This window comes from Sebastes umbrosus, chromosome 7 (genome assembly GCF_015220745.1).
Source record: "Sebastes umbrosus isolate fSebUmb1 chromosome 7, fSebUmb1.pri, whole genome shotgun sequence".
Classification (NCBI taxonomy): domain Eukaryota; kingdom Metazoa; phylum Chordata; class Actinopteri; order Perciformes; family Sebastidae; genus Sebastes; species Sebastes umbrosus.
This window is the reverse complement of record NC_051275.1, coordinates 7240058-7259330: the sequence shown is the minus strand read 5'-3', so window position 1 is coordinate 7259330 and position 19273 is coordinate 7240058. Positions and strand designations below refer to the sequence as shown.

Genomic DNA, 19273 nt, shown 5'->3' with positions numbered 1-19273 from the left:
TACGACATCCTGTACAACAATAGTGTGTGTGCTGCATGCCCATTATTTCTTGGCTTTGTCCCATGATTTTCACTCAAAGCCGTGTGTGTATGTGTAGATGAAAATGAGATGTAAAATGAGAGTTGAATTAAAAAAAAAAGAAGGTTTTGTATGTTTTCAAATGAGTGTAGTGAATGAATGGATGATCCTCTTAGCATAGAGCAATGAGCATGTGTGCCCTGGGAGCAGTTGTTTGTATATTTTCTGTCTCAGCAGCCCAACCCTTGGTAATAAATCTCTAAGGAGATTCCAGAGATTTTGCAGTGAACTGTGTGACCAAATTGCTGAGCTATCCTCTTGTGTCGAGAGATGGTCTGTGTTAAGTTACTTTCTCCAGAGATTCCTCTCAGAGTTCAAGCAGTTCACACATAAATTCCCATCCATTTGTCAGGGTTAATATAGGTGGATGCTGACATGTCAACAGCGCTTTAATGAGAAACCGATGGCCTCTGAGGAACCATCTCTCCGAAATGTCACACTTCCTTTCAAATCTTTCTCATTTTTCTATCTTTCCATCAAATAGTCCCCCTGCAAAAAACAATTGAAAACAATTCCGTGTCCCTTGTAGACGGTAACAGCGTAAACAGAGGAAGTTGAAACATGTCTCCAAACTTCTACTTTAAACAAACCGGTAATAGTAATAAAGACCTGAAGAGGTGCTGTGTAGTTGGTTGCACCAACAATAAATCCAAAGTCAAGTCAAATTGCATTTAGGTCTATGGGATCTTTGGTTTTCTATCCCCCAAAATGGGGCGTGGACTTGACTTTTTGCGAAGTACCCGTATGTGCCGGTCTGATGTATGTCAGCCGAGGGGATTGCTACAAATAATCCTGTCTTGTTACATTAAGATGTAAGAAGAAGATGGCTTCTGAATGTTAAAACTATGTTAAAAAAAGCAGGAAAAAGATGGACAAGAGGGAGGGAAGAGAAATAATGTTCAACACTCCTCTGAATACTATGTTTATGTCTGTTTGTTCTAATTGTCTAGTTTTGTTTTGTCCCGCGACTCAGCTGTTATGGATATCTAATCAGCAAAGAGGAAGTGCTTATAGTAAACAGGAAATGCACTGTTTGGAAATGTAGCAGCTTTGTTCAAGCTGTTATAACGTAGTATTAGCCATACAATAACTGAGGACAGGACACATGTTGATAGGCCCACATTTCTAACAGTCAGTTGACTCTGATGAAATACTTCCTTATTGACTTTGTGCAATCCAAACATTTTTGGCTGCGACTTTGTTCGGTGGTTCAACTAACTGGCGTATACGAGGTAATGCAAAGAAGGACGCAAAACGGAAGAGAAGAGGAACAGGAACAGGAAGAGGTGGGGGAGGAGGAAAATGTGAAATTGCTGGGTAGTATCCCAATTTTTAGTTTGAAGTTGCAGATAGTGTTTTTGTCAGTATTAATAAAAAAACACAATCAAATTGGGTAACGCTTCATAATAAGGTCCTTGTAATAAGCGTTTTTTAATAGGTAATAAGGCCCTTATAAGATGCTTGTTAACATTATTATGTTTTAATAATACCGCATCTACCGTCAAACAATGCCTTATGAAGGTTAATAAATCATTTATTATGCACTTATTAACAGTTAACTATGCTTCTCACAGCTCCCCCATCTGGAATGAGCACTATATGTTGTCAAGGTTGAGCAAATGTGAATAAAGAATTACATATAATTACAATTTGGCAATTTAGTTTTTGCGGTGAAGCACAAAAGCACTGTTTAATTATTATTTTTCTTAACTTTCTATCATTTTCACAGAAATGGCAGCCACATGTGGCCACAAAGAGAACGTTCTATAAAACATAGCCTCAAACAGGTACAACAGTACAATAAAAAACAGTACCATAGTTTGTACAGTTACAGTATCTTTCAACAGTGAGGTAAATTGTTTATGATAAAGGACAATTTATGTTACAAATATGTTACAATTGCACAATTTTTTGTTGTTGTTGATGTGATTAGTGATGTTTTATGTCACGTATTCAGGATGTCTTTTAGATCCGGTAGCTGCAAAAATCATACTTAACTGTTAATAAGTGCATAGTTAACTGCTAATAAATGCATAATAAAGTATGTATTAATCTTAATGAAGCAGCAAAAAAAGCTTAGTAAAGGTTTAACAATGTCATAATAAACAATTATAAGAAACTTGTAAGGATTTTATTAACATAGTAATCAGCATTGGTTTAACAAGCCTGTATCAGTCCCAGAGGCTATTGTGTCATGGGGTTGGGCTGCAGGGTGCAGGCTGGCCAGCATTGTTTTAACCTACAACTAAAGCTCTTCTCCATATAAGGCCTGCTGGGTATAAATAAGACCGAGAGGCCCTCTATCCATAGGGGAGGAGAAGACTGAGGAGAGATGTGGAAGAAAGAGAATAAGAGCAGAAGGAATAAGAGATAAGGAGAGATGGAGTAGTGATAATAGAAAGGGGTAGAGACAGAGAAGAGGAAGGAAAACGTGATAGAGAGAAGTGGAAAAAGACAAGTAGTGAAGGAGGAGAAAGAGAGACCAGAGAAGTAGCAGGATACATAAGCGCTGTAGGTAGAAAAGGGTGGGAACGGGGGGTTGGAGAGGTAGAATGCTCCTAATGTTTTGAGTTCCTTCTCAGCAAGTCACCACCTGCCCTGTTGACTGGAAGGGCCTGTCGACTGTGGGAGAGTTTTCTTTTACCTCCATATCTGTATGAGGGACATTTCGTCAGTTCCCGCTTTCTGCAAGGGGTTAGTTTATGGTTTAGACTTAAAGTTTAAAGTTAAGATTAGAACACAGATTAGGTAGTCAATGGATGTCAGGTCAAGTAATAGATAGCTACTAACAAAATGAGGAAAGAATGGTAAATGAGTGACAGACAGGTAAAACATTAAACATCTTACTATACTTATTTAATAATCTTTCATTTACAACAGTATTATGCATCAACCCATGTTGTGGAAAACCTTATAAACTTTATTATTACTGGAAGGCTTGTCTTGCAACTGAGATTTTAGTAGTGTACTATCATTTTGGGCTGAAACTTCTCGGATTAGTTGATCAATCAAGCATAAATGCCCCAAAATTGCTGTTTTTAGCTACTCAAAGCTTTTCTCAGTTTTATGTTTCTGTAAATTTAATATTTTGTTTTTTTTTGACTGTTGGTCAGACAAAACAAGACATTTGCAGATGACCTTGGACTCTGATATTTTCACTATTTTCTGACATTTTTAGACTAAATGATTAAGTATTTAATTGAGTACTTAATCTGCAGATTAATTGATAATGGAAATAAACATTAGCTGGAGCCCTGCTATCATTCATTGTAGTGTACTTATTAAGGTTTGGCATGGAGAGCGAGAGCCAATGATCTACCAGATTTAGCCTTGGTCAATTTGACATCTTACCAGTTATGCAATGATCTCTTTAATGACTCAAAGAATAGGCCCATTTCAACAGCAGACATTTTGACTTTTCATATGAGGTAAAGCACTGGTACTAATAACATTAACGATGGCTCCGTTCTATTCAGTAAGCCATGACGGCGAGCCAGGCTGCACACTATCAGAGACAAAACTGATGCAACTAAATGGAATTCAGCCATCATTCATTTTAATATTTACTAGGGCTGTCAAACGATTGAAATATTTAATCATGATTAATCGCAAATATATTTTTTTATCTAATCAAAATGTACCCTAAAGGGAGATTTGTCAAGTGGGCAAATATACTTACTTTATGCAAATGTATGTATATATTTATTATTGGAAATCAATTAACAACACAAAACAATGACAAATATTTTCCAGAAAGCCTCACAGGTACTGCATTTAAATATTGATATGAAAAATTGATTGCATAGAAAAATATCCTCAAATCATAACATGGCAAACTGCAGCCCATCAGGCAACAACAGCTGTCAGTGTGTCAGTGTGCTGACTTGACTATGACTTGACCCAAACTGCATGTGATTATCATAAAGTGGGCATGTCTGTAAAGGGGAGACTCGTGGGTACCCATAGAACCCATGTTCATTCACATATCTTGAGGTCAGAGGTCAAGGGACCCCTTTGAAAATGGCCATGCCAGTTTTTCCTCGCCAAAATTTTGCCATTTATCCTCCGTCGCGACAAACTGAGCCGCTACAACCTAAAAATTGCAAGTTGCGTCAATGTGTTAAAGAAATTAGTGGCTTTAAAACAAATTTGCGTTAATGCATTATTATCGCTTTAACTTTGACAGCCCTATTATTTACACCTGTGCTTCTCTTACTGTGACTTGTCAAAACGTCCTCTGTGACAAGGGTCCAGTACACAGCGTAGATGTACGTCTGTATATGAAGGCAAACTCACTGCCAAGTGTCAAACTTGTTGACCTCAAACAGTGCCTGTACCACGCTGACATCACCAGCTGTTTAAACCCCCCCAGGTTTAAAATAGGGTGTTAATTTAGAGCGGTATTTGGCGGTCGGAGCCTTATATCAGAGGTTGTAATCAGTCTGGAGATTCTGTAGGAGAGCCGGTACCAGCTTCCATTCATCCACACAGAAATCTCCTCTGAAAGATTCAACCGCCTACTCAACTCAGCCTAGGATTACGCCTTTATAGAAGACGCTAGACGTTTTAGGAAATGCCTGCACGACCAAAGTGCTGCCACGGTGGAAAAGTGGGTGTGTATGTGTGTGAAGGACAGGGAGTGTCTCCATATTTGGTGTGTGTGTGAATTGAAAAAAAAAAGAAAAAAGCACTATAGCCCAGTTTCCCTTATTAACTTAATTTCAAGCCTGCTGCTTTACTCTTCAGTCTCTTGGTCTCACATGTGTTCACGGTGGAAACATCTCACTCTGCTATGGTCTGGTTCTCACACAGACACACGTTGTGGTGATTCACTTCACCCAGAGCAGTGAGGGAGGAACACTAAGTAGGTTGCAGAGAGAGAGAGAGAGAAAGGGGAACAGTGTGACTAGCCCCTGGGAACCCCCTTGTGTCAATATAGTGCAGGGCCACCATAAGCTGACAGCCTGTCAGAAAACACACACACAGTCATCCACCCTCATTCAATATCGTAATTCCTCCTTACTGTGACACGTTCACCATCTGTCATCAACTTCCTGTCTCTCATCCTCTTTCTTGATACTTCTTTGTCATCGTAGTTCTCTCTCTCTCTCTCTCTCTCTCTCTCTCTCTCTCTCTCTCTCTCTCTCTCTCTCCTGCCCTCTAGTCTCTGTTTCCTGACTCTTGTTTGCCGCCCACATGGCTTGCATTCTTTTGCTCTGACATCACAGCCGCCCTGCTCTGCCATTTATTTTTTCTCTTCATTTTTTTTGGTCTGATTCTCTTTGGTCCCTTGCCTCATTTGCAAGGCACCATTCAGGTTCAGTGGTAGGCAGACAGGACTAAAGCAACCGGTGATTGTTGATATGTCTTGCACTAATGTACGTACGATTGTAAAAGAGAGAGAAATGGGAAAGGAGAGTGAGGGGAACAACGTGGGAGAGAGGGAAAGTAAAAAGGTGAAGGCAGGAGATGGTGATGGAATGACAGTCTGGCTAGTGTCAAGATCTTGTTAGCATGAGTGTGGTTTGGCTGGTGGGGGGGATACACACAGATTTACAGCGACTTTGAGCAGGCGTTTAATAGTTCAAAGGGCCACTTTGAGACGCTCAGTTTTTTCTTTATTCTTTGATTTGTAGCCAGTGGGTTAAGGTTTGATCCATCCCTGGCTTTTCTCTCACAGCATTGACAGTTGTATTCCACAGCAAAGACGGGCCAAAGGTTCATGCAATATTTATAGCTAAAGCTATTGTAATGTCTTGTATTAGTACCAATTACAAGGCTAACTTTGTTATGGTGGAAGAACCTGCGGGGTGTCAGGAAGACAGCCAGGCCTGCTGGAACGTAACGATACACAGAAACAACCAGAGAAAGACATTCAGGGAGGAGATGGCAAAATAAAGTTATAGTGCACTTTTAGCACTGTGTGTAACTTGCGACCTGATGCTTAGAGGGAGTCACAAAACTGACAAACTTGATGCTTTGCAAGTCACTCATCTCACTTTCCACTAGGGCTGGGACGATACATCTATCTCCTGATTCGATACTGTCACGATACTTGGTTGCCGATTCGATATGTATTGCGATTCTACAAGTATTGCAATTCAATATTACGATTTATTAAGGTATTTGTTAACTTTTTTAACACTAGACCATGGGAAAAATTTAATTCATACACTTCTAGGGAGTTTTACTTTGGAAAATATCTAAATGAATACAGTAAAAATGTTTGATTTTCAACATGTACGTAATCAGAGATGTCCTGAAGTCAATTGTCAGGAATTATTTATTACATTTTTTCCACCAACCCAAAAATCAAAGAAAAATAACATTTCCATCACAAATTAGTGGTATTTTCTTTTTAATATATAAGGGACATGTAATGTTTAATACTTCTGGTGAATATAATCCAATCAATCTTATGTCTATATATGTATTTTGTATATACAGTTCCATTTGTTAACACCATATTTTGGAAACTGGACGTAGTCACACATGTATACTTCGCCAAGTTGATAGCTCTCCCCGTCAACTCCGTTCTCTTTATACATCCATGGTCAGCTCCATCGGGGCTCTTTGAATGCATTTAACATAAATGACAGTACATGGGTGCTCTACAGTTGTAGTGTCGGGCGATTTGACCATGGAGATGAGAGTGACGGACGGCTTCACCGCACGTTACCGCGATACGATAACATTTCCTGTCCATGACAGAGTTAGCATGCAGCTTTAGCAGTGATGTCTAGCTCTGCTTTTCCTGGTAATGTGTGAAACCCAAAGTGTTTCCATACTTTACCGTATGTGTAGTGTTTACCACGCTGGATTTAAAATGTGAGGGTGCAGGTCGTATCCACGCGGACCCTCCTGATTTGGTTTTTGATGGATACGCAACGTTACTCTGACTACAACAATAAAAGCGGTAACTTCCTTCTACCTCTACATTGAATCAAATGAAGCAATTGATTTCAAAATTGTAAAAAAAAAAAAATTGCGATACATACTGTAGGTGAATCAGTATTTTTCACACCCCTTTTCCACTTTGCTTTTTAAAGCTCCTTTCATTGCATGTGGTTAAGTTTTGGCATCAATGATCTACCAGGGACAGAGTGTTCTTGGTAGATTATTGGACAATATCTCATCACAGCTAAGAAGCCAAAAATAAGCCAAAATTCCCCAAAACTAGGCGTTTCCCTTTAACATAACTTATAACTCAGCTTAGAGGAGCAGACATATTGCTTTTGGTTGAAAGCCAGCTATAGTGTAATTCTGCCCACTGGGACTGAGGTTTTAGATGATATTGTAATAGAGACGGCCGGGTGGAGTCATCATATGGACTGTACTTTACTGCCAATGTTCTTATAGAGGACATTACTGTCGAGAGGAGTTTTGTTTGATACATTTCAACCCAGAGGACTAAATGTAAACATCATTTTGTAGTTTCCCATCTTGCCTGAACTGCAGATGTGCTAACTTTTACATATTTTGCTATCTGCTACTTTAGCAGCTCTGCACCAGTATCGTTCCGTACCAGGCTAATCCTCCTGACTCCAAAGGTGAATTTGGTTTATGGTGCTGTATAGCAACAAAGGCTGGTCCCATCTTGCATTGCTGATGTCATAGCCTAGTATATATCAGCATCCTTAACGCCTGGGATTCATCAGTGTGATGAAACCTTTACAGCATCGGCTGAGAATGAACCTGTGCAACCTCACAATGAAGGGTGTGCTCAACATGCTGCAACAGTGCAGCATTGATAGAGATCTGAAAAGCTTATAAGTCCTGTTAGAGCTATGGCTTTTCTCTAGGCTTTCACTCATTTAGGATTGCGAAGGTTGATACAGATTTTTGCTTGAAGCTGCTTCTAGCAGATGCTGTATTTTAGGATATTCAGTGTCCTTAACTTTTATCGTCTTTGTACAAAAACATTTCCACTACCTCCAAACAGACTGTTCTCATACACTGAAAAGTAATGCACTGTAATTTGTATACTGTATATCCCAGGAAATCAATTAGTATGTAATGCACGCAATCGTGAACCAGGAAGTGTAAAGAGACAAACACTGTGTAGGGAGGAGGTCGGGGTGGATGGGTGGGTAAAATAACACCGGACTTTCACCCGGTGTTCGTACCGCGTGTTTATTTGTCACGCAACTTCTGTTGTTGAATTTACGTCACATTGTGCATTGTTTTCATCCATGTTTACTTGCTTGCCGTCTTCTTCACTGCCTTACTGAGCACATTACTGCTACTAGCTGTTGATCAGCGGAATAGCATGAAACTGACGGCAGGAAGCGAGCCACATCGCTCGCGCAGCATTTGTGTCCTTATACAAACAAAACACGCATCCACTCTGCTTAATAAGGTCAGTATCTGTGCCTCTAATGATCGGCCGTATCGGGTCAGTGCATCCCTAATGTCTACTGAAAGACCAATATCTGCCTGGTGGAAGAGCAAACAATGCCATGGCCTAATACTAGTGTAGGAAACTATGGTTTCATGAAGTCAATAAGTGAACGGACATGCCTCTGTTGTATTTATAGATATTAATACGATATTAGTACGTTGCACATGTTGAAATCCTCTGTATTCAGTCTGTGAGCAGCATTTTCTCATGACACAACTTTATTAAGCAATATGGCGTGCACATGAGTCATTGATATGATCACAGTTTGACCTAATCGAATTGAACATGTCCAGGATGCTGTGATTAGTGTAGAAATTAGAAATAGATGTTGTAACACGCTGCATTGTGGGTGCTGCTCCACAGAGCAATCTGCCATGTGTGGCTGCAGTAGTCTTAGGTTTACACGGAACAGCTTAACTTAAGCTATGTTCCACGCACAGATGAAACGTTATCTCACCTGTTTTATCAAGCGAAAGAACGAGCGAAACCCGTTGCTTGTGTGAGTACATCCCAGTACGAAAACACACAGGCGTGCAAGAGTTTTACAACAAACATATGATGTTTGTCAATTGAAAACATTATTTTTGCAAGTCAAGAAAGTCTGAGTTTGTTGTAAAACTGTTGAAGTATCAGACTGGGAAAATACGTAATTAGAAAGACTAAAGTCACATAAGACGTCTCTCTCTCTGAAGCTATGATGCCGGTGTGTTTCCTACTGGGATGAACTCACACCAGCAACGGGTCTGATCGTTCTTTCTCTTCCCGGCTGATAAAAAGACCAGGAGTCGCTGGATAAAACACATCAGGTTAGATAACGTTCCATTTGTGTGTGGAATATCTAAGTTAGATAGCTAGCTAGTGTTGGTGACGTATATTGTGCGAGACGAGAGATGTAGTTCACTGAGCGGTTTCACACAAAACTGAATAACGCTACGACAAACTGCGACTTTATTGACTTGCAAAATTATGTTTTAAATTGACAAACATCATATATGTGTGATTCACCGCGCAATTCAAACAGGATCAAACAATTATTTGTCTCTCGCCGTTGACTACCATTCATATTTTTTATGAAATAAGATCCCATGGTGGTCCACCGGAAGGGGAGGGACTTTGCCTTTCTATGGCTAAAGCTACAAGCAAGAGAAGACAGTATTGCAGAAGTTCCTTCTACAGGCCAAGGCATTGCAGTTTGGTATTAGCTTCTAATAAATATGGCACATTAGCGTGACATGATGTCACATGACGACACGTTCCCATGCCTTATTTTTTTCTGGACCGCATGGGCAATGGAGGGAGAGTGGAAAATTGCTATATATATCCAAGATAACTCTGAACAAACTTTGCTGGAGAGGAAGTGAGAGAGGAAAGAAGTATTTAAGGGGAGGGGAACACACATGGAGGGGAGAGAGAGAGAGAGAGAGAGAGAGAGAGAGAGAGAGAGAGAGAGAGAGAGAGAAAGAGAGAAAGTCAAGTTTCCATTTCTGATTTCCCACGGAGTCAAGGTCACATGCATTTCCCTGAAAGTGGTCAGTGGGATTTAACCTTTTTTTTTTTTTTCTTCCCTCAAATCTAAACAACATGATGTTTAATTTGGTGCTTTTCCCCAAAGTGGTCTGTGTGTGTACATCAACACAGGCTGGTCTTAAAATAGGATTCTGGCTTCTTTTAATGACCTAACACACTCATAAACACCCACGTAGATTATTAGGTATACCCTACAATCATTATCCCTTCAGGGACCTCATACCTGGACAATATATTAACCACAGTCCTCCTACTAAATGAAATAACAACATTCGATGCACCTGCTTTGGCACCGCTGGCCAAAAAGGTTGCATCAGAGCCTGTAGTTGTAAAACTCCTCCGCTTGCCAAATGGCACATATAAAACAATGTTTGTATTGTTCCCATGGCTTTATGCCCCTCTTAGTGCTTTTCATGTCATATCATTTATAGTCTCAGAGCTATAAAAGACAGATTGAATATGCTGTATTGTGGCCTCATTGTGTGTGTGTAGGCAGGAGGGGCTGTCAGGCAGAGTGTGGGTGGGTGGAGAGGACAAATACAAATCTGATACCATTAGGCTGCATAATAATTTGTTATTCTGTGTAATACATATGTTTGTCTCGTTGTTTGGGTGTTTATAAATCCGGTTTCAATCTATAATGTCCAATGATTTAAAACTTAAAGTGTTAAGGAGAGTTGGGGATAAGAAAAGTGGATAAGAAAGGGTTAAAGTCTGACAGCTGAGCGAGATACGGGTGGTCAGATACAGCCCCGCCTTCCTCCAACTCGGCACAAATATGCTGCCTCAGCATGAGCCTGCAGAAACACACACACACACACACACACACACACACAGACACACACACCTTTACAGTCTGCACACTTCCCAAAAGTCCGTTTTAGCCGGAGATATTAGCACAGATGAATAAACGGATGAATCTAGTTGATATGTTGGGTGTTCAACAACTGCAGCCCTCTATCTTCTCATGTATCTTTGCCTGCTTCCCTCCGTCAGTCTGTCCAGTGTATTATCACACAGCGGTGATAGAGACACACACACACAGAAAGGGAGAGAGCGTCTGGAAAACATTACTCAGATTCCTGCAGCAGGGGCTCTGATTATACTGGCAATGAAGAGAGAGAGAAAGAAAGGAGTTGAGAGGGGGTTGGGGGAGAGGGGGGCATCAAACGAGATGTTTAATCTCTGACACAGACACTGCTAAGTCCTGTACAAAGTGTGTGTCTTTTCTTGGCATGCAGGGAGATGGAGAGACGGAGAGTTATTTTCAGGCATTTTGATGTCTGCCTCAGCAAAAACCCGATGGCTCGGTATTGAGTTTCATTCAGATGGGGGTGACCAGTAGAGGGCGGTGTGAAAGAGAGAGAGAGAGAGAGAGAGAGAGAGTGTGTGTTTGTTTGCCATCAGTCTTCCTTGTTGTCCAAGGGTGTGTTCTCCTACATTGTCCTTATAGCACTCTTTGATAAGAGACGGAAGTTACACCTCTCTCTCTCTGTGAATGAGTGAACACTCTTGATGTTCTTTTAATGATTCTTCATAGCTTAAGGCTGGCTCACACTTAAAGATTTTTCAAACAGATTTTGAAAATGTGAGAGACCCCACACATAACGACGTGTTATGATAAATTTAACAGGTTAGTGCCTATATTGTGTGTGGTGAGCAACGATTTGACTAAAACAGCACACCACGCACTAACAGATTCATTCATGAACAACAAGAGTCCCGACTAAAAAAACAGAAATTTTGCAAAATCCTTCGCGATCAAATGTGACTTCAGTGTAAACAAACATGTCGGACGACGAGCAGGAAGAATTAGCAGTGTTAGTTTCTGCACTACTCTGTACTGAAAATTCACGAAGAATGGATGGATGAAGTCATGGAGACACGTTAAATAAACACTTGTGTTGTTGCCACAAATCAACAAGTTGGTCCTCCATTTCTGAGCTCCATTTTACTACTACTTTATGCTTCACGTTTTGCATTAACTCATGCAATAGCCAAGGTCGCCATGACGGTGGTGGTTGTCCTTCCGCTTCAGTCAGCTTGGTTCTTAATTGGCTATCGTTCTTTCCCACGTGACTGCGCCATCGGCTGTCCTCGGGGTTCCCCACACACAACAGGATATCCCATCGTAAATATTGAGCATGTTTAATATTTACGATTTGAGATCGGTGCGGCCAGGATGAACTTCCGAGCAGATTGGGGATGTAAAAAAACACTCTTAACGTACCTCACGCCACATGAATATCTGGAAAAATAATCTTTAGAACCATCAAAAAATTAGGGCTTTGCTGACGATCGTCAGGAGGGGGGGAATCAGGCCCAAAATCAGCTTGATTCTCGTGTAGTGTGTACCTGGCATTAGGTTCATGCTGATGTGAAGACTGTTAGACTAAATGAAAACTGGGTTCTTCTGCTCAATTTACCATTTTATAAAGAACCTTTGTGCTAACTGGTCTTGGTCTGGAAGAGCTACACGGAAGCAGGAATAGAATGACCTTGACCAAGACTTTACCTGAGCTCTGTGAGCCTCAGAGCAGATGAGGAAGGTGACGGCAGTTCAAATTTCTGAAACAAGAGAAATTAAAGCCATTCTCTGCCTCTATGTTTACCTGCCCTGTCATTCTCTCATTCACTTCTTCTCTCCTTCCTCATTTCTAACTTTCCTCTACTTTTCCCACCAGCTCCCTTTCTATTATTACTCCTGTCATGATGAAAAAAACCTACTGGACCTACACAGTTCTCTCTTTCAGGTGTGTTTTGGCAGAAGATGAAGTTAAAATTACGGCTGTACTTGACCAAATAAATTGTTAGTCGACTAACACTCACAAGATTTTGTCAACTAATCAATGACCTGATTTAATCAGCAGATCTGTAAAATTGAGTTTCTCCACAAAGAATCCCACAAAAGCATCACTTCAAATCGTGTGCTTACCAGAGATGTGCTCATAAGTTTATTCGGGACAGTGGTTAACTAGGTAGCTAGCTAGCTATAGCATACTCACTGGGGATTTTGAGGACTGCAGCGATTTCTGTCCACTTCTTTCTCAACAGTTTTTCGTCTTGTAAATTTCCACCAGGAGCAGGATGTGACATCATCTCAAAAGGAATCTAGTTGTAGTCTTGTAAATAGTGACCCTGCACGATCCCCAGTCTTTGCAAAATCTTCTAGTCTGTGACTAAAAAACGGACAGCCTTTAGATGTGAGAAGGTGTCAGACTTCAGTCTTTTAAAAGTCTTTTCAAAGTCTCTAGTGTATGGGAGACATAATGGACTAAAATGGACCTAAACATGGAATATATAGTACCAGCAAGCGCCACGTCTTTGGATTTATGGGCCTATTCTCTTAGATCAGCAGGAAGGAGGGAGTCATCCTAATGAGGCCTATAAAAGCTGGCTTTCCTGCTGCTGCTGCTGCTGCTTTGCTCTTTGAAGCCTCTTCCACATAGACTAGAATGCCCCACTTTGTCCAGCACCAGGAACTCTTGAGATCTCTTTCATGTCTGAAACCTATCGAAGAAATGTCCTTACTAATACTAAACCTGCTACCACAGACCTCCCTTATACTCTTATAATCCCTTGTGTTTTTGCTGTTGTTTGTTGTCAATGTTTGGCATTGCTTTCACACTCCTGACAAATTACACTGTACGTTTTCTTGAAAAAGGGATATAACAGCTTTTTTATGCATCTTGGCACATTAAAGGAATAATCCAACTTTTTTTTTCTAAAGTTAGATGTGAAGATTGACAGATATGAGTAGGGAGGACGGAACCTGCCAAAATAAAAAATGAATGAATGAATAAATAAATGACTTGATAAATAAATAAATATATCATTAAATGTAGCAAAAATAATATTAAAAATAAATGTAGCCATTTGATAAAATGTGACATAGATTGATATTTCTGTTTTATTGAGTGACGGCCCCCTCATTTGCATAATGAGGCAGAAGTGCATAAAGAAATGTAAAAAGAAAATGTGTAAAGAAAAGAATACAGAAATAAATACGTTTTGGGAAATAAATAAGGGGTGACACGCAAAGGGAAAATCATGCATAAATAAATAAATACATACATTTAAAAATAAATATAAAATAATTGTAAATTAATTCATAATAAATTCATAATAAATAAATAAATGTAAAAGAATGAATAAATAAAAAATGCAAAAATTAATAAATACATTTTAAATTAATAAAAATAAATAATAAATAAACAGAAGAGTAAATAAATAAGGAAATTAATACAAAGATAAATAAACAAAGTAGCAAATTAAAACAGAAATATCAATTTATGTCACCTTTTATCAATTACTTAATGGCTATATTTTTCACATTATCTTTGCTACATTTATGATATATTTATTTATTTATCGAATCATTTATTTTTTCATTCATTTATTTTTTATTTTGGCAGATTCCGTCCTCCATGTTTGAGAGTGGTATTGATCTTATCATCTAACTTTTGGCAAGTAAGCAAATAACTGTATTTCCAAAAATGTCAAACTATTCCTTTAAGTTTGGGCTGCCCAAGTTCATCCTCACCTCAACAAATAAACTAAGCAGACATTCAGTAAAAGGCTTACAAACAGGTGATTTCAAACTATCCCTCATTAATGTCCGAGCATTAGTCCAGTAACTGTGATGGAAACTTCCTCTTTGTTCCCAGCAGCACACGCCCATTGCATGTACGCTGTCAGTTGTTATTAGTGTTAACAAGCAGATGCATTAGACTGCTGAGGCCTTTGATCTGCAGCGGCTCAGTGTATACACTGGTCTGGAGTAATTACACTCCCTATAATGACATTGGACTAATGATGATAAGTCCCTGTGCATGCATGCGAGCATCATTGTATACATCTATGTGTGTGTGAGCTGGCTGCAGTAAGCATTAAGAGACGTATTTATGACAGCGGAGCTCTTGGCTGCCTGTCTGGTTTCTGCCTTGGCTTGTAAACGGCAGAGTGGGGAGAGGGGAGGGAAGGAAAAAGGAAACTCTTTTGGCTCAAATAGGTGATCATTTATTGGCTCATGCTGCATTTTACTACTTAAGAGTTTCCCTTTTTCACACAGGCACGCTTGGGTGCGCTCACACTCTTTACCCCTTTGGCATCGGGACACATTTCTTCCTTTCCCATCCTTTTTTCTCTCCAGGGGTGGTTAGGGCCAGATGTGCGTGTGTGTGTGTGTGTGCATGATAAGAGATGTGTTAGCTCCCTTCTCTTAAGAGCAGAGAGAGAGCAAGAATAGAGGAAAAATGAGAGGAACTCTGGTAAGTTTTCTTAGCATAAATGCCTGTTGGATTGAGGAGAGGGCGAAAAAAGCGGAGAGAGAGAGAGAGGGAAGGAGGGGGGGTTATGTGTCACCCAACACAGGGACTATTTCCTCTGGAGGGAGGGAGGGAGGAAGGTAGGGAGAAGAAAAGTGGGTGAACGAGTGGCGAGCAAGAGAGACAGAGTGAGGTGTGTGCCTGTGTGAGCAGCAGTAAGGGGAGAAGCTATGGCAGCTGGCTCTCAGGACGAAGGGGAGAGCTTCTAAAAACAAACTCTCGACTAAATAGTGGTCGTGACGCGGCGCTGGAGGCCACATTCTTATAGCTGGACTATCGGCGCGGTCGGTGGGAGCAAAAAAAACCCCCGTCCAAATCACTCGAGAGCAGGTCAGGAGCCATGAAGTACAGACCTTTGGTAAGACCTCACGTTCATCTTGCAGAAAACGTCAGTCAGAATGTGGAGCAAATCAGGGCACCTTTTGATGGTTTAGTGTTAGTCAAGAATTGCTCTACAGGTTTGCACTCTGAAAGGTAAGGAGTTAGGTGGGGTTCACTTTTGGTCAGGCTATTGAAGTGGGGGATGGAGTTTATTGGAGTGATAGAGAAAGTTTTTAGGAGCTTTGTAATGAGTACTTACAGTTGCATTCAAATTGTGTGACAACCTTGACAGCATGATCTTGAACCTCAAGGACGCAGGTGAGAGAGAGGCAGGTGAAAGCTAGAGCCGTAACAGCCTGCGTTGTGGCGGGGTTTGTTGCTCACCTGACATTACCTTTCTCATGCTTACCTCAACTGTTTTTAGTCATCACGCTCCTCCTTCATCTCAGCATCCTTCTTCACCCTCACTCTGTATTTGTCATGTTGATGTCAGAGCCATTTGAATTTGAATCTGTTTGATATCCGAGAAGGTGTGTCCTCATCGCTGTGGGTGTGTGTGTGTGTGTGTGTGTGTGTGTGTGTGTGTGTGTGTGGGTGTGTCTGTGTGTGTGTGTGTGTGTGTGTGTGTGTGTGTGTTTGCGCCGCCCCAGGGCGAGGCAATCACATGGTGGTGTTGTGTGGCCGGGCAGCATTCTTTGGCATTCACCGGGAGTAACAGTGAAGCATGTTAATCAGAAAAGTGTGTGTTGTATCAGTGATGTATGAGTGTGTGTGTGTGTGTGTGTGTGTGTGTGTGACTTAAAACCTTCTTTTTGGTGCTGCACGTATTTTCTCTTACTGATGATAGCGTATGCTGGAACTCCTACAGTTGAACTTGTATAGAAGTATTAACCCTCACATTCTGGCACATGCATCCATGAGGATTTGATCAATTGTTAAGAGCCTTCTCTGCTCCTACAACAGTGTGTGTGTGGAGGACTAGGGCTGCCCCCTCTGAGTCGATTTGTCGACTAAACGGACGTTTTGGTCTTGGTAAACTAAGATTTCTTTAGTTGGGTAGTCATTTTTTGTGCTTTTTTTTTCTCCAAGAAACTGTTGAGCACATCTCTGGTAAACACAAGATATAAAGCAGTGCTTTTGTGTGATCCTTTGTAGGGAAACCCAGTTTTACAGATCTGTCGATTAAATCAACTAATCGATTATTCGTCAAAATCGCGTGAGTGCTAGTTAACTAAGAATTTCTTTGGTTAAGGACAGCTCTATGTAGGACTATCAGATTTGTCAGGATGACACAATGCCCTGAGAGATTCCTGACACAGTTGTCATTGCTGCCTGCAGGGCGTCTGACTTCAGTTCAATAGGTAGTTTATGTAGGGCTCGCCTCGCTCTCCTCAGGCTATCCACCCTAGTCACTTTCTAGGCTACGTCAGGTCTCAGTGGAGATGAAGTTTGACAAGTGAAGAGCTTCTGAGTGGCTTGGTAAACTATAGCTCATTGTATGTGGAATTCAAACCTGATGACTTGAAAACCTCAAAGCTGTTTGTCTATGGAGTATCGTTGGGGTCGGGTAAGTTAGTGTTGCTAAATACTTGTGTCTGACTGACTAACCGACTCATAAATGTCTCATAAAATTGACAAATGTGTGATTTGAAGGTTCCAATTAAAGGTAGTTGCTCAACTTAAAGTGACAGAGTAAAGGATTCATGTCAGCTTATAGTTGAGTTAATGCTAACTGGAGTTTCAGTGTTAACCAGCCTGCTCTACTACTCGGGCTGCCTGTCCACTATGGATGAATGAAATCTCTCTTATTATTCTAGCTGTGTTTTTTGTGTGTACCTGTACTAATATGAGAGGTTTTGAATCAGTAGTTTTAGATGTATTTTGTGCTTTTAATATCAACTTCTTTTTACTTTTGGTGGAGTCGATTTTGACATAGCATAGCAACATTTCACTTCTACACAAGGCTATATTTGTAAAAGTGACAAATATATTTGTTTTATTAATGGTTGTAATAAGTGACAAAAATGTGATACTTATTGGGGGTGGGTGGGTGAATCCCCAGAGGTCCCACGATACAATATTATCACGATTTTAAACATTTTGTGTAGGCCTGTCAATCGATTAAAATATTTAATAGCAATTAATCACACATTTAGTATCTGTTCAAAATGTACCTTAAAGGGAGATATGTCAAGTATTTAATACTCTTATCAACATGGGAGTGGGCAAATATGCTGCTTCATGCAAATGTATGTATATAGTTATTATTGGAAATAATAGTTACAATTCAGGTGTGAACATTTTTAATGCAGCAACTAAATGGTCAAAAATTAAATAGGAATTACAATTCCAGTACATAATGTATATTGTATACTGTATAAACATAGAAGTGATTTTAATAGATTGGCCCCATTATCGCTAATATCCGATCTAGCTATTTGAGTCAGTATCGGCCCGATATCCCATCCGGTATCGGTGCATCCCTAGCTGCATCGATTACTTATGTGAATCCACATTAGGGAAGTTTTCCGTTCACTTGCTCCCTGCCCCCTCCAGGGAGACCAAAGTCCAGGATAAGCTATAGAATGGCTCACCTGGAGCGGGTAAGAACGCAGCAGAGTAGTGCTCAGGAGCACTTAATCATATGGGGGCCTTAGTTTAGTAGTGACACAGTACAACACATCGAATACTCCAAGACTCCCAGCTGATAATTGTGTTGTTTTGGCCCGCATGTCCTCAGTTAGGCTGGTTTAGTTCATGCGGGAGACTCAGCTAGCTCGTCCCACCTGTCTGACTGCTCTGCAGAGCAACTCCACAGTCTCTCGGGATTTAAATGTACAAAAAAAAATGTAGAAAAATAAGCTTTGATCCTGTACAGGTGTGGGATGGGAAAATACTTATTAATACTCACCTGTAGCACATCTGTTATAGAGGATATAACTCACCTCCACTTAGACATATTACACACATAGAGTGTGTATTCTACTTCATTGGCTTCAAGTCTCAATGAAAGTCAGTCTTTGACTAATAGGACGCCATCCGCTCCTGCATGACTTCTGATGTCACACTTGGCATCATTATGACCTTACTACATTTACACAAGGACGACATTCACGTCTCAAAAATGAATCTAGACGTTCTGTATTTCTTCACTTCATGCCACTTCCTTTCTGCCAGCTACTGCTGAACACATAAGAGAAGAGGAGAAATCGGTGCCAGACAACTGATTTATAATGGAAAAATGCAGAAAAAAAGGGCAAAACACTCTGCAAGTAGCTAACCATTTCTTCATGAGATTGATTGTCATTACACAAATCATGTGAAACAGAAGTCGGAAGAAGTGAGTTTATTTTCTCTAACAGGACTGACTGCTACACACCTCTGTTCTCCTTTTTGCATATTTAAATTGGATCTTTTACATGCTCAAATATTTAACTCCAATTGGTTTCAGCGCCCCGGGGCCTGATTTGTTTCTTAGCACTTTGAATCAAAAAATTAAAAAAAAAACTGCCCACACGACCTTCGTTTTAAAGAATATCCCCATCCAAACTAGAGAGGCGGACCAGTAGGTGTCGATAAAGACTACGTCAACGATACGTCAAATACCAGAGAAGAAGAT

At 40.4% G+C, this 19273-nt stretch overlaps 1 protein-coding gene across 3 annotated transcripts in view; it reads left to right on the top strand.

Moving 5' to 3' along the window:
• The window catches only part of LOC119491162 (unconventional myosin-Ic-like), a 77662-nt gene that overhangs the window by 21078 nt on the left and 37311 nt on the right, over positions 1-19273 (top strand). The window contains exon 1 of one of the 3 annotated variants that reach the window (XM_037774868.1): positions 15480-15691. The exons of the other annotated variants lie outside the window; for them this stretch is intronic. Coding sequence (XP_037630796.1) covers positions 15674-15691 — 18 coding nt within the window. The 5' untranslated portion in view covers positions 15480-15673. Of the gene's footprint in view, positions 1-15479; positions 15692-19273 lie in introns of those variants that run through there. 3 annotated transcript variants of the gene reach the window in all.